This window comes from Spea bombifrons, chromosome 1 (assembly GCF_027358695.1).
Source record: "Spea bombifrons isolate aSpeBom1 chromosome 1, aSpeBom1.2.pri, whole genome shotgun sequence".
Classification (NCBI taxonomy): domain Eukaryota; kingdom Metazoa; phylum Chordata; class Amphibia; order Anura; family Pelobatidae; genus Spea; species Spea bombifrons.
This window is the reverse complement of record NC_071087.1, coordinates 145,789,892-145,805,347: the sequence shown is the minus strand read 5'-3', so window position 1 is coordinate 145,805,347 and position 15,456 is coordinate 145,789,892. Positions and strand designations below refer to the sequence as shown.

Genomic DNA, 15,456 nt, shown 5'->3' with positions numbered 1-15,456 from the left:
CTCACACACACGCAATAATTATCACAAACTGGTAAGAGGGTTATTTGAAAGTAGGAAAGTTCCCGGGCATAACAAAGCACATAGCATAGTAATGTTTGCCCGTTCCTAATATGGCGACCGCGACTACGCCCACGATGCTCGTACTGTCAGTCCTCCTACCCACTGGCGTCTAGGGACTACTGAGTGACAGCTGCGCGAAGGGGCGCGCTTTGTGTCAGGCTCCGCGCAGTCGCAGTACGTGCGGTTACCGTATCACCCCTTCCCCTCCCACCCGACTGCCTCGCTCTCTCCCTTGTGTAGCGCTGCTTCGCTTTCGTGCTTCTCGTGTCTTCGGCGTCGAGGAAGGAAGGAAGGAGGCGAAGGGGCAGCTAGGAGGAAGGACACAGAGAGAAATGAGAGCAAGCTCAGCCGCGTCCGACTCCAGGCAGTCTCCCGGTGGCCGGGCAGTGTGAGCGTGCAGCCAGCACTTTGTTGCATTCAAAGCCGTTGCTTGTTGCAAGCGGAGAAGGACCTTAATTTTTGCAAGATGAGCGCGGAGGGATACCAGTACCGGGCCTTGTACCCGTACAAGAAGGAGCGGGACGAGGACATCGACTTAAGGGTGGGCGACATCCTCACCGTGAACCGGGGGACCCTGGTGGCCCTGGGGTTTGGGGAGGGCAACGAGGCGAGGCCTGAGCAGATTGGCTGGCTTAATGGCTACAATGAGAACACGGGCGAGAGGGGAGACTTCCCCGGCACATACGTGGAGTATATTGGTAGGAAGAAGATCAGCCCCCCGACTCCCAAACCCCGTCCTCCCAGACCTCTGCCTGTGGCCCCCGGGGTATCTCGTGGCGAGGCAGGAGCAGAAGCTCAGGGTAAGTCTTCAGGAAATAAACTTTTTTGCCAGGTCGCTGTTTGCGTTCTGTGCATGGGGAACCTATTTGTCTTCCCCAAGGGGGTTAAAGGTTGGGCATACTTGGGGGTTGGTTTGTAACTCCCATCACACGCAGCCAGCTTTACGCTTTTCCGCAGTTCTAAACTTGAGTTAAAGGTGCAGCAAGCTGAGGGTTGTGGGAGTTAAAGGGGAAGTAGTATTCATAGCGATTCATTTATCTGCGGCATCTTTGTGAGCACTCCCCTACAGCGGTTTGGTGACTGCTGGAGATAATTTGCTGGATGATGTCTCAAAATATGGCTTTTTGTATATTTATATTCTCCAGAGACAATTCCGATTAACATCATGGGATGCGACTGCAGCATGTTCTGTGTTCCAGAATTGCAGCCTTTTCCTGTAGCATATAACATACATACATGACATGCCTGTATGGAACCTCGCCCTATACCGGTTCCTTATATACTGAAGGCTAATGTAAGCGGTGTGATGCGCTTCGCTTCCATGATCCTGTTCACATGGAGTTTTATTTTCCTGCCATAATTGCAATTCTGGAAGTGAATGAATGTGGCGAATGTGACCCTCCCGGGAATACAGATCTCATTACGGGAGAAGCGAGCGGGTCCTAAACTGACACGTCTGTGTTCAAGCCAGCAACATATGACCTGCCATTTAACAGATGTGTGGGAATTGTGTTTTTGCCCTTGCGCTCTTTAGGTTATCGCTCCATTTCGGTAAGGTTCAGATACTTGCTGGATTCTCTCACAGGGGGTTATTCATTAAAGTGAGAGTTTATAAGTCTACCCTTATTTCACTATTCATTAGGAAGGGCCAGCACTGGTTGGTTTATCCATCAACAATATCTGAGCTGGCCCAGCAAAATGCATAATTTAATGTGTGGACGCTCACTGATTACACTATACATTATACAGGGCCAACAAACCCCTTCTTGCAGCTGGGGCTCACTGGGGTTGGACTTTTGTAATGTATAGTGATGCGAGTGAATGAAGCCATAACTGTCATGTTAGAGAATATACCCCACAGTGTTGAAATTCTGGGGTCTGAATGCACTTGAATAATATTTTATTTCTTTACGTTAAATGCAGACAGTCCCACCCGCTACAGTTTACAAGGTTTACCTTTCAGTGCTTTATTGTGACAATGGAGCCTAATAGCGAAGCCGTGACGTGCTTGGTGTCTTATACAAAGAAGCCTTTTTCCTGTAGATGAGACCGTTATTGATTTTCTTCCTCTTTCTAGGTGGCTCACCCTTCCATCTGTGCTGTATAGCAGGAGATCACAGAGATAATTACTTTGCATTGAGTGCATATGTGGGCTGACGCTGAGCTTAGGTTTTGAACAACTTTTACATTTAACTCTGAACATTGTTCTTTATTGACATTAGTGTGCTGGGCACATCTATAGAAGTAATGATTATTTCAATAGCATCAATCCGATGCTAAAGGAGGCTGGTAACCGTATCCTTCAGCATCAATGAACAAGGAGAGATGATGAATGTCACCATCACCATTTGTTGTATTTGTTGTTGGGCAGACCTTGATGTTTTTGGTGTGTATATGTATATATATATTGGTACACAATGAACTAAACCGAGAATACTCGGTACATTATATATATATATATATATATATATATATATATATATATATATATATATATATATATATATAATTTTACACACACACTGATATTAAGCCTTTGTGTCTCCAAAGTTCAGATTTTTTTTTTAAAGTTTCTAAGTTGAGTAGTATTGGACTGTTGAAAAGAAGGTGCCTAAACGGTTTCTAAGTGAAGCCCAAATTTAAAGTGTGCTAAATACCAAACAGCATGGGGTTCATCAAAACCATGTAAGACATTACACAAGTCAGCATGTGTAGTAACGAAGCACAACGCAGTTCACTCCATATGTGATATTCTGCATGCTAAGAGAAGATCCCCCTGTGTTGGTTCGGCGCATGTAATACTAGCAGCTTGTGCTGCCATATGGAATTGGGCTGTAAATGGTATATTTGATGTAACTTTCATAAAATGTTTAAAATCATCTCTCTATTTTACTGGAAACATAAGGAGCATGTTGCATGTCGAGGGTTGCATTTTGAGTTAAAAGTGCCATCTGCTGGTCAGGTCGTCCTTGCAGCCGATTAGGCCAGGGGGTTTTATGTATTTTTTAACATGTCCCCTAAAACTGTCTACTGTATAGACATTTCATGTATCTCATGGTAGGATGTTTAACATATGGTGAAATACCATTGACTGAAACCATTTTTAGTCTGTTTGCCTTTAAGACTCCTACTTGACATTTTTAAAATCAGCATGTTTTTTTCATCTTTCCAGCAATGAAGTAGTTATTACATTGAAATATTTCTTAGTTGTAAACGATTTTGTGAAACAGATGATCTCTAAAGACCAGTTAAAGAGGATTATGTCTGATAAGGCAGGTGTTTAATCACTTACTGCGTGTAATCCCTCCGGACTTTAAATTGTGTTGTTGAAAGGATACTGTAAAATTAAAAGTGTTGGTTGTCTCTACTTGAATGAAGAAAATGTATCCGTCTATAGCTTTGTAACATTATTTGTAACTCTTAAAGTCTGTGGGTGTGAGATTGTATTTTTCGGTTTGAAAGCTTTTGACTTCCTAGTTTTTTGTTTAAAATTTCTAGAGAAAACTATCATGGAGCTATATTCTATATTCACAAACCATATCATGAGTCTTTCAGTCATGGTATTTTTTTCTTCTTCCGTATCAGATCTGTTGTGAAAACCCCCTTAGAACCTTCATGATAGAACTGGTATGTCAAAAACCAAAAGTTTTTTTTCATGTTTTTTTTAATTTTGTTTCTGTGAAAATGTTGGAAAGTAAAATACGCTTGATGCCCTCTTTTACCAGAATATTCTAGAAGGGCAAGCAGTAGCTAAGTACTGATCTAAGAACCGCTAGAGTAGAATTCATTGGGTGTTCGTGAATGTGCGCTTCTGAAACCTTGTGCTTTTGACACAAATAATTACGTGGGAAACCCTGCATCTAATTCTGATAATGGGCTAATCATCCATGTATATTGTCCTTATTTATTTACTAAACCGTGAAGACATTTCATCTTGTAGATAGAACCATTGCTTATGCAGTGCCAACTGATCCATCGAGATTATTGAGGTTGGGTCCTTCACGATGGATAGTTTAGTTTCAACTCATTTTAGTGAATGAATGGCAAATTCATTGCTGTGTATGTTGAGCATGCAGCTGGCTATTGTGTTGAGGAATTATGAAGGGTGTATTGACTGTACATAGCCACCATTGGCCAGTATTTTGATGTGTTAATTTAGCATAGTATACACATGCCCCCCTCCTCGCTAGATCTATTGTCGAGGACTTGTTGACAGGTGTTAATGTCAAAAAGAAAATCTCAGGTGAGGCAGATTACAGGCTATTATTTCACATGAGAGGTGTAAATCACTCTGAAGCAAGTATAATTAAAGTATAATTAAAATACAAGGTAGACAACAACCGTTTCACACTGACGGACGCCTAGATAAATTCTGCTTCTCAGTCAATCGACTGTTTCGTTAAAGAGGAACTCCCCCCATGACCTGTATATATTTTTAAAACATTTAACTTTTGAAACCAGTCTTCTTTGGAGTAGTGTTGCAGGAAGCTGTATATTGGCCCCTTCATTGCCTTCCTAGTTCTGTTATCTTAGCCCAGTCTGCAAACAAACACCTTGACTCCTTATACTGCCTGTGATTAGCAATACCTTTAACAGCTTTGTCTTAATCATTGAGCTGAACAGTCTGACTACTGATTAGTCTATGGATTCCATTAGTATTGCCATAAAAAAATCAGCTAATTATGGTGATTGAGCTGGGAAAATCACATAAAATATCAAGACTGTCAACGATGGTGGCCAGCATAGAAATTAATTGGGGGGAAAGAGATAAAACTACGTTTTTGTTAATGTCAACTTCCATTCCTGTATACAGCGTTCTGTATTGTAAGTTCAGGTGCTTCTTGTTGTATTGTGTGATTTATGTACTTTGAAGGATAAGAATCCCCATCACAGCTTTTGGCAACTAAATTCGCTTCTTAAATCTACCTGTAGCTTGTACTTGTTTGGTAATCCATCTAATTGTTTGAGGTATTTGGTTTAAAATGTTCATCTCGTAGAATCCGGGTACAACTAGCATGCGTAGTCAGTTTCCTGTTCTTACCGCACCAAAGGCTGCCTCAACCGACCAACAACAATCAGCAACTTATGGGAGGTTTAACATAATGAAGATCCAGAGAACAGGGACTTGAAAAACCTTTGGAGACTAAGCTGTCCCCTTAACTCCACGTTATGTAGGTGACTTTTAATACAAAAACTTACCAAGAAAGTGTCAAGTCCTCTATAAAACTGTTTGTAACGAGCTAATATCAGCAGGTTCCTTCTTTTGTTTCTGCAAGACCGAATTCTTATGTGAATACTACGTGTTATTTCCTCTTAACCATTGTACAGCGGTGTGAAATGTGATGGTGCTTTATAAATATTATAATACTGGAAACTATAGTTAAGGACATGGCAACACGGCACAAGCATTAAGTTCCTGAAGTGCCTCGGTGTGCAGTTTTGTCAAGGAGAATAAGCTTCTCCTGTAGACTAAATTCTTCTTGGCAGCAATTCACTAAGATATTTAATTTGCCAGCATGAGGTCTTAAGTCTTTGGTGTCTTGGATCATGGCGTCGACTAATGTAATCCATTGTCACATTGAAGACATGCGTGTCTCTTACCCTGGCTAAGGCTAGTGTTTTACTTTGCAAGTATTTAATTCAGTGTTTTTTTTTCTGTTTTGTGTGAGTTTAATAAAAGTATTTTCAGGAAATGTCTTTTCTCTGATTCCATAACACCATGCTGAATTGAGTAGTTATGATTTTTCTGTTATCTACGTATCACGTTTGTCAGGGACGAGGGTAAATTATGGATGTGCTTGGGGCAGTCAACGAGCCACTGGCAAGATTTTATGAAAAGACAAGGCCTCATTTGCAATCTCTGGTAACTGTAGAGGGTTAAACCGAAATGCTGTAGGGTAAGCAGATACCAGAGCGAGCCTGTCTGAGCCGGTGTAGACCTGCTTGAGACAGCCAGGAAGCGCGTAGTCTGGTTGTGAAAGTTGTGTGAGAACTTCAGTACGGGGGCTTGAGTTTAGGTGGGGAGCAGTGTATGCCAGTCTCTGCCACCCTAATAACTGCTGCCTTAATGTACGGTGTTATTAGACACATATAATGTAATCTTTGGATCAGTAACCTACACTGTCTGAGGTTTTCACGTCCTTTGGACAAAATGGATTTGTAAAATGGCAATTTTTTTCAAAATTTTTTTTATAACTTTTTATCACTTCACGTTTTAACTTTCTGCTCTTCCCAGTGAGTTTTATGTTTTACTGCTTGGGGTAAAAATTCTGTTCCTTTTTATAGTGGGTTAGTGTCATGCATGCCAAGACATGTGCATCCTCGAGCTAACTTTCTAAAAAGCCGTTTGTCAAGCTTATTAAGCAGTGGCTTTCAGCAACTTTAGAAATCAGCAGTCACCCCTGGCACCTTTCTACTGTATTGACTTCTATTAAAGTCCCCATCAAGCCTTCAAGGAAGATTTCCTAAATGTTCAGCAGAATTTATTAAGCTGGATTGTTTCATTGTACTTTTTGGTAAGCCTTCTGATTCACGATTCCTAGTCTTTCCCTTTTGGTGAATCGACCAGCTGCGGCAGACTTAGTCTGGCAGAAAGGGTTTAATAAAAGTAACTTATGCAGGTTTTTGCAGTGCATTTTATGAAACGGTTACTAATTGGACCCCAAGCTGAACATTATTGAAATTAAAATAAACATCTTCATTTTGAATTTTGGGAAAGCTGCAGTGAGCTTGGAACCTTGATTTTGAGTAATTGGCAATCATTAGAAGATGGATGTTCCTCTGCTGATGAGGCATTGTGTGCAAAACAACATATAGGCCAGGAGTCGACAAATTTTGGTTTGGATCGCTCTCTCACTCTTATTAGTAAACTAAGTTACTAATTAATAAATATGAATTGTTAAATTGTAACGCGCATACTTACACACTCTAACGCCATATAGTAACACACTAATGCACACACATGCTAATACCATACACTAATGTATGCTCATACACACTATCACCACACTTATACCCATGCAGACACACTAAAAATATACATGCTTAAACACCATATGCACACACAGACTTTGACACTATACATACTTATAATGCAGTACACATGCTGAAGCTAGTACTATACATATACACATAGACTCCAGCACTATATGTATACTAAAGACACACACACACTGACTCTAACACTATAGCACACATGAGCACATACATACATTACCTCCCCCTCCCTCTTAATTCCTCAGACCCGTCTGTGTTGCGTGCAAGCTGTCTGCTGCTGCTGCCTCTCTGGGTCACATAATGTGAGGTGTGCGCCCACAGCACGTACCTCAGCCACCCCCTTATAGCTAAGCACAGGGGCCCGGCCTGGCCTGACACACCAATACCATGCATACCTCCCAGGAAGTGATTTCTAGTCGCCATGGTGACTATGGCTTTATCGACCCTTGATTTAGTCTATGGAAAGAGTTAGAATAGAGTGTTCTTTTTAACATTTAAATTGCTTTTTCAATTTTTTTTATCGATGAAGGCAGCTTGGGGTGTTTTCTTTTGTTTGTTTTTGTTTTTAATGTGTGGGTTGATTTAGCAATTTTCTTGGATAGCGTTTGAATGCATGAAAATCATTGAAGTTTATGGTTATGCGGTGCAAGCAATTGCACTGAATGCGTCATTTACCTTGAACCTGCAGCTTCTCCTGTCCTGGTTTTTCTATTGACCTTCGGGGATGTGATGTCAGGAATCAGATGTCAGCAGTAAGTGCAGGCCGTCGGTGGATCAGTCACACTTTCCTGCTGCTGGCACAGAGTCGGACCAGGAAACCTGTTTCGGGGAACCAAAAAAAAAAGCACCCATGACATGTCTTAGATATACGGAGCCATAATAAAAATACAAATACTGGTTGCTAACAAGGCTTTCCAGTTCTCTATCTAAAACTGTTCTTATCAACCATGCAATGTCACCCAAAATGGGTAATACTATAAATATTAATCTATGGTATTATTATAATACTTGTGCTGTAACGGCCAGTATAGGGGACAAAGTTCTGTTGTAGGAAAGGAATTTATGATGAGGGAGTATGATTTTATTAAAATCCCAACAAAATTACATTTTCATTGTCCTGAACCAACGTGGGCATTTCTAGCTTTTTCTTCTAGATCATTACCTCTGATACTTTATTTTGTTGTTGTTAACATAATTTGGTGATAATTGAAACAAAATTTAAATACAATAAAATAATTGATGTATATGTCCTTTATGAATTGAGCAGGGTCATGCAGCCAAATGAGATCTGTATACCCGTGCTGGACTTGGGGCTGATGTGAAGTTCTTTGTGAGCTTTTATATCTTTCAGACATCCTTAAAGGGGTTTAAGTTTGTAATGTTGATCTGCCACAGACTTTACTGAGTGTTAATGGTGATTTTGCAGTTTTTGGGTGTAAATCAAACTAGCCATTTAGCCACAGCACAAAATCTTTACAGAAAAGTGTATGGAACAGGGAACGCAGTGTACAATATCTGAACAGACACAAATCCCACTTTGTTCACTCCTATACACGGAAACAAAAAGCCAAAATGCCAGGCTGGGTTCTGCAGCTGTGTCCTACGCGGAAATACCGGAGTATAACACATCCACATTGACTGAAACGGTGTAATAAACGTCTCTAAAACTGAAAAACCTAATTACCCACCATTTTATTATCCCCGAGACACCTGCGCTGGATGCTTTCTGTTTCCTAATAGCATTAAGACACCTTGAGGTATTTAACTGAGGACTCTTCTTGGGGATGGCAGAGATGTTTAGGGGTTCTGCTATTTGTTGAAGAGATGTCCAGCATGACGTTGTGGTGTTATGATTCCCTGTAGACTGAAACTCTCCTCCACTTATTAGAGGATGAAACACGGGCAGCGTTCACGCTCTAGTCTGTGAGTGGGAGCCAAGCTGTTAAGTCTCCAGCTGTTGGGGAATTATGGTTCTCATGTTTCTGAGACCAGCCCTGGAATAAACGGTGGATCCCCCGCTTTACTGCAGAGCTTCATATGACATTAAGTAGGCCTTCTTCACCTTTATTTTTTCTTATTTTTGGGAGGTCACTTGAAAGTGGCTGAATTGGAACACATCTTCACATGATCTTGCTTGATTTCCCCTTTGCCTTTTAGTAAAACACACACTTACAACCTTTTTTTTTTAATCTGATAAGATCAATGTCTTGGATTTTCACCAGCTTCCTTGTGTTGTATTTTTGGAGCTCAGCATGTCGCATCCTCCCCGGGGCTCTGAAACCAATGCACTATTTATTTTAAACCAGATGCGTTGTAAGAAGGTTGAGGGGGCAGGTTTAGTACTATCACAGAAAAAGCGTGATTTACAACCTGTATGTTTAAGGTCACATTTCTTTTGCTTAAAATTCAATTGTGGTTTAAATTATTCAGCTCCAGGCCTCAATGACGGCAAAGAGGCTACTTTTTTTTTTTTTTTTTTTTGCATATACCAGCGCTTTTGGTAGAATTGATTACCATACATTCAGGCTGGGTGGGTTGGTGCATGCAGCTGTGTTCTAGATGAGTGTATTATCATTTGTATACTTGCCTCAATGAAATTGAAGCAGAATTTTGGTAGGAGGCACAGACTTGTTGGATTGCATCTCTATGCGCAGGCGCTGGGAGCTTGCGTTTCCCCATGCAGCTAGTTGCAGCGCTGATGGATGAGGGTGCCTTGCATCCCAGCGGAGTTTTCTGCATGTTAACGGGGGGCATTGGGGATCCTGTCCATGTTGTCTGCATTTGGTCATTGTCTAACTGGCTTTTACCACACTTTACCTCATTTCCTACTATATTATATATATGTTAGTCAAAGTATCATCTTATTTAGTGGCTGCACAAATCACCCCCAACACAGTTAGAAAAATGACTTTAAATAGAGATTTATGGGATATTGTTGTGCAGTCTCTTCCATCGCTTGCGACGCCTTGTGCGCCTCCTGTGTAAAAGCAAAGTATCGTTTATTTTTAATGATTTTGTAAATTTGGCACCCGTTGGTGAGACATGCAAATCTCAACATGACACATTGCTTTTTTGAGCGTTTTTTCTGCACATGCTGGTGATTCTGAGTAGTTTAATGTGGTTTACTGACTCATGTTTGGTTTCCACTTGACTCCTGTGCTTTTGGTTGCTATGTCCTTAGACTAGCGCTCTTATCCACACAAAGGTTTGGAGTCTCTCAATCCTAGGAGCTCTTTGGATTGGCCTGTCTCCTCTGTCTTTTTATGGGTGCCAAATATATTCTATTTTTGTATGGGTCAAAAAGTGTTTTCATTGGGGGGTTTCTTAGATGTTTAACTGTGATTGTGCCATATTAATACCCTTTACAAAAGTACGGTGGTCGTTTGTCAAGAAATATCTCGGCTTTGTTTCGGTAGTTTGATTTTAACACCTTTTATGTATCCTGTATATACCTGAGCAGCATGGAACCGATGCTTGGTGGGTTATACCTGCTAGCTACCAAAAGACCCTCAAGATCTCCATGTAGTTGAGTTCTTTTGTAAAATGGGCCTTTTGAACCTTGGGAGATGCTGTACGCAAGCATGACTAGTTATTAATGCTCTGTGTATGGGTAGTTCTGATTGGAAACGGCAAACATTGTGAGGTTCTTGGCTCAGTCGACCAGATGGAGCATAAAGTCAATAGCAACCTATTTTTAATTATGGTAATATAATAATTTTCTGTGTGGCTTTTTGTTAGCCATTCTTTTGCTCTGGGTCTATATGCAGTATAATTTGAACAATAAAGTATCGCCGTATGCATTGTAGCAGCAGTATAAGGGAAAAAATGCAAAATATATTGTTGTGAGAATTGGAGGGTGTCAAAGGGTGGATAAAGTACAGATGCAGTTTAAAAACTGTGTGGATTAAAACGTTAAGACATTTGGATTAACCTCGACAGTGAGGGTTTAGCAAATCAGTCAGCAGGGGCTGAAGGACAGGCACCGACATCGGCATATAGGGCTTTTGAAAATATTTACTCCTTATGTTTACCCTTTGCATATGGGTGCTAGATTTAGTGTATATGGTACACGACGAGCTCGGCCCTGCTCCCCTCCCCCACAGTAAGGGTTGTGCAACAGTTTAACTGGGTTTAAGAAGTTCTCATCTGACAGATTCGTGCAAGCGCCTACATGTGTGTTTCATTACTTGATGGCCTGGGGAGAGTGCTGTTTAAGTTGGCAAATGTATATATATATTTAAAACAAACCCTGTCTGTTGGCAAGCTTACAGAGTGCCAGAACAAAAATCTAAAATGCCAGAGAAAACGGTCGTCCTTCTCTTTTAATTTCTTTCCTTTCTGTGAAGGCGAAAGGGGCAAATATTCTGCGTGTTATTGCGGGGAAACTCTAAAGTTCATAAGGAAAAGTCAAGTCAAATGTGGTTTTAATTTGTTGTACTGGGCTCAAGATCATAGGGTTTTGGTAGTAAAATATATACTCTGCTAGTTTCCAGATTCGATAATGGTGGAAAACTTAGAAGTCACCATTAGTGTTCTTGGCTGGATCTAAATCCTGTGCGTGCCAGACGCTTCTCCTGGCACACAAGCGGTTACTGCTTGTTAGGATTGCCTCTGTTTCGCCTGTAAGCCCCTGGGATTCCATTAAAGCTCCATAGTGTTGTGTTGGCCCTATAAGTAAATAATGCCTGATTGCCGTTTACATAATGCCGAATTAACCATGCACTTTTTCCTATACGACAGCTGCACATAAGACGTTATAGTTTGTTCATGAAACGTTTGTTTCGTAGTCTAAAGATCAAACTGCATTCTGGGGGCAGCCCACCAGTAGCTTAGCTAAAACTCCCCTAATTCTCCAAATGTACTTGGTTTTTCGCAAGGTCATGCGAATCATGCATTTTTAGTTCAGAGTTTAAGATTTACACTTCTCTTGCACCATCCAGTCTACTTTGAGGATATAGCATTGCTTGGCCTTTGGCATTTTATTACATTTTACCAAATCCTAACCCGTCGTGGCTTTCGTGTTAACCGCGTTAAAGAAGCAAAGAATGCTAGACTGAAATAGCTGTTAATAGCGTGACAGTGGAGAGACTCAATGATGGAAAGCGTGACACACAGTTTAAAATAAATACACTATTCAGAGCCTGACTTGACCTGTCACAATTTGTCAATAAGCCAGATGCATTTAGTGGACTTCACTTCTTCCCTGGTGTCGGGTCACCTTCTCCCATCATCCCCTGTGCAGCAGGATTGGCATTTCACAGTAGACATGCCTTTCATCACCTGTAGGAAAAAAAGGTACATATTCATGCAGTAGATGCCATTGATGGCAGGTAAGGGGTCATTTCAAAATGTTTCCACCACGTGTGGATATCGTGTGTGTGTGTGTGTATATGTATGTATGTATATATATATATATATATATATATGTATGTGTGTGTATATATACCTATATAAATAAATATCAGAATCAGGGCTGGAAAATGTTTTGAATGGTATCCAATCAGGTTAAATGTTAGTATAAAGTAGTAACAAAGCAAATTGATCCACCCAATGTGGTGATGCAAGGAACTCTTAAATGAAGTATAGCGCAGTGGAAATTTCAGGCTATTTAATACGACATGACTAAATCCACAGTTTATACCACTTATCTTGACATAATGCATAATTTCACGTTTTCCTTCATTTCTTTATCTTGACTCCAGTAATCTTATTTTTATATTTGGTGATAGTCTGTGTTCAAAGTAGTAGTAGTAGTAGTAGGGAGGGTGTGGGTTCTGCCAGAGAAACCCCTTTATAAAACTGGTAATCCATGCTTTTGAATAGTTTTTTTTTTCTTCCTCTTCCCAGAAACGGTTCAAGTTAAATCTCAAATCAACTTAAATTGCATGAAGCATTCCAGGGTAATGACAGAAGTGATTACACTTATAACTGTAACCTTTTCCTTAACTTGTGTAGCATTTTGGTAACAAATTAACTTTGCATTATCTGGAAAAAGCCAAAATTAGTGTTGCAAGTGCAAATGCAACGTGCCTTGAGATGTGTAGAGCGATATACATAGATATTAAATATGCTCGATAGCTCGCTGCTGCATGACTGCCTCATCCTGGCCTGAGTTGGGCCTCCTAGTATTGTAAGGCTGCCGTATCACAGAGAGAACATGGAGCTCCTTTACTTATTTTGGTTGATCGATTTTAAAAATAGACATTTTTAAAATGTGTTATTGTTTTAGTTACATATTTTACATGTTCTGTAGTTCAAAGAATAGTATATTCTTTCATACAAGATTTAGTCATATGGCTTTAGGTTTGGGGGAATGTGACGGCACACACACAACACACTTGGTTTATCCAGTGAATCCTCCAGCACTTAATATTTCTTCCTTTCAAGTTTAAAGTTCTTAATGTAAAAAGAAAATGAAATGTAAAAGGCAGTACTATTTGTTAGGGCATTTGACCAGAAGGCATCTAAGCTCTGATTGGAACCAACAAAAGCCATCTGTTCTCTTATTTATAGCATCTAGTTCTAAGAAGCGTATTCTATAGCAGATATAAAGCAGATGACAGCTCATAATTCATAAAGTTAGTGAGGCCTGAACTGTCGGAACATGATGTACAACACCTCAAGGGCCATTCACCTGCACTCGCTCTTTTAGCCAGGACACTAATTAGGAAAACTGTATTTTCTTGGCATAGCCTATATAAAACTACTAACCTGCCCAGCATTGCTAATGCACAAGGTTTCATAGGTGACTGGTCTGATGAACAGCTTCCAGGAACTTAAGTACATTCCAGAATTAGGGTAAGAGGGCAGATTTTCTTGTGTATGATATAGGAAAACCCCAAAACAAGTTCAGCGAGCAACAGAATAGAACTACATATTAATGTCTATATATTTAGGTTGATGTAATGGACAGGTGTCCCAATACTTCTGTCCATATAGAGTACCTGTATTCACTTAGGTGGGCAAGAGCATTTCAATTTTATATAATGTAGACCCCTCGCACTCCACTGTTCATGAGAGATCCCACATGCACTAATCGCATTAAGTCTGCCTTAACATGAATATGTAACAATAAGAAGTTAAAGGTCCTAGTTCATACATTACTTGTTGCTATTTTATGCCCTGTATGTTCCCATACAAAGATTCATGTATGCTTTCAAATTATTTTATGCTTCAGACAGCAGAGTTTTTTTGGCACAGGTATGTACGTCTGGAACAAATATAGAAGCTTTAAATTTCCACTCGGCTCTGCCAGGTATTAGCTTTATAATATCTTTCTGTTAAACCTCTCCAAAAGGTGCAGCTGTGTGCTGGTTTCATCTTGCACTTCAGCTATGTTGGCAGCGTTGTAAATGTAAGGTATGCTGTCGGCTTCTGCAACTCTGTTCAAGCCAGTCTCTGTTACCAAGAGATAAGAGCCAGGGGATTGGAGGGCATCTCAAGCCATCTCGCCAACTGATTTGCTCTGTGTAAAAATAGATTAAGTGGAAAACGCAGCGGGGATAAGGTGTCATCGGCCGCTTTTTTTCCTCTGACCGCCTAAGAGGTTCTACTACACACGCTTGTTCTTGCACTTGGGCTGTGAGCTTCTGATGTTGCCTTTTGCTCCTTTCCTGCTCTCCCTGAGCTGAAAGCTCCCAAGTACCGAAAATGATTGCCCTCAGCGAGAAACTGATTGTGGATTGTAGCAAAGGAATTAGCAAAGTGGCAAAGTTTCTCAAGGGGGGATTTGTAGCACCAAAACTACAAGCCGCGTTTCAGCACAATTCCAAGCAAGCACGAATTTTGGTAGCAGGTAAAGAAATATTCACTAAGAAATTAAGCCTTCTATATAGTCACTGCTTGTTCTGAATGGTGGATCTATAGACGATGTGCATGTGTGTTGAAAACATGTTCTGGTTTCCTGTTCCTGCTTTGTGGACATGTTATTTATTCTAGGCTTCTGCATTCATAATGTCCTTCCTTTTTTTTTTTTCTTCTCATGCTTTCGCTGCTGACATGCCAAAATGTCGACCCCCCCCCATTCAGAGATTATCATTTCCTGTCTGCCTTCCTAAAATGAAAAGGCACCATTCACACCCCCATTCCTGTGCGCAGCATTTACAGCTAAGCGCAAGCTGCAAAGGGAACTTTTTTAGCTACTCCTTTTCCTTTAAATAGCTGCTTTACAGATCTCGGCCTTTGAAATGCATTTCTTTCTGAGCACACAAAGGGTGATTGATGAAATGTAAATGATCATCGGCTAGTAGTCGTGAATAGCATACTGTACAGCCGATTACAGTGCATGCTTTGGACAGGACTGAAAAGCTAACTGTGTGCGGTAGTAGGGAGTCTTCTACCGGGGATCGTTGAATGCGATGCCCTTTATTGGATGTCTTTATTGTTTGAACTGGTTTATAT

At 40.6% G+C, this 15,456-nt stretch overlaps 1 protein-coding gene across 1 annotated transcript in view; it reads left to right on the top strand.

The window, feature by feature from the left end:
• Positions 1-271: 271 nt before the first annotated feature.
• Positions 272-15,456, top strand: part of PIK3R1 (phosphoinositide-3-kinase regulatory subunit 1) — a 31,556-nt gene continuing 16,371 nt past the window's right edge. Inside the window, exon 1 of the mRNA XM_053448001.1 lies at positions 272-860. Within this exon, the coding sequence (XP_053303976.1) occupies positions 527-860 (334 nt within the window). The 5' untranslated portion in view covers positions 272-526. The remainder of the gene's footprint in view (positions 861-15,456) is intronic.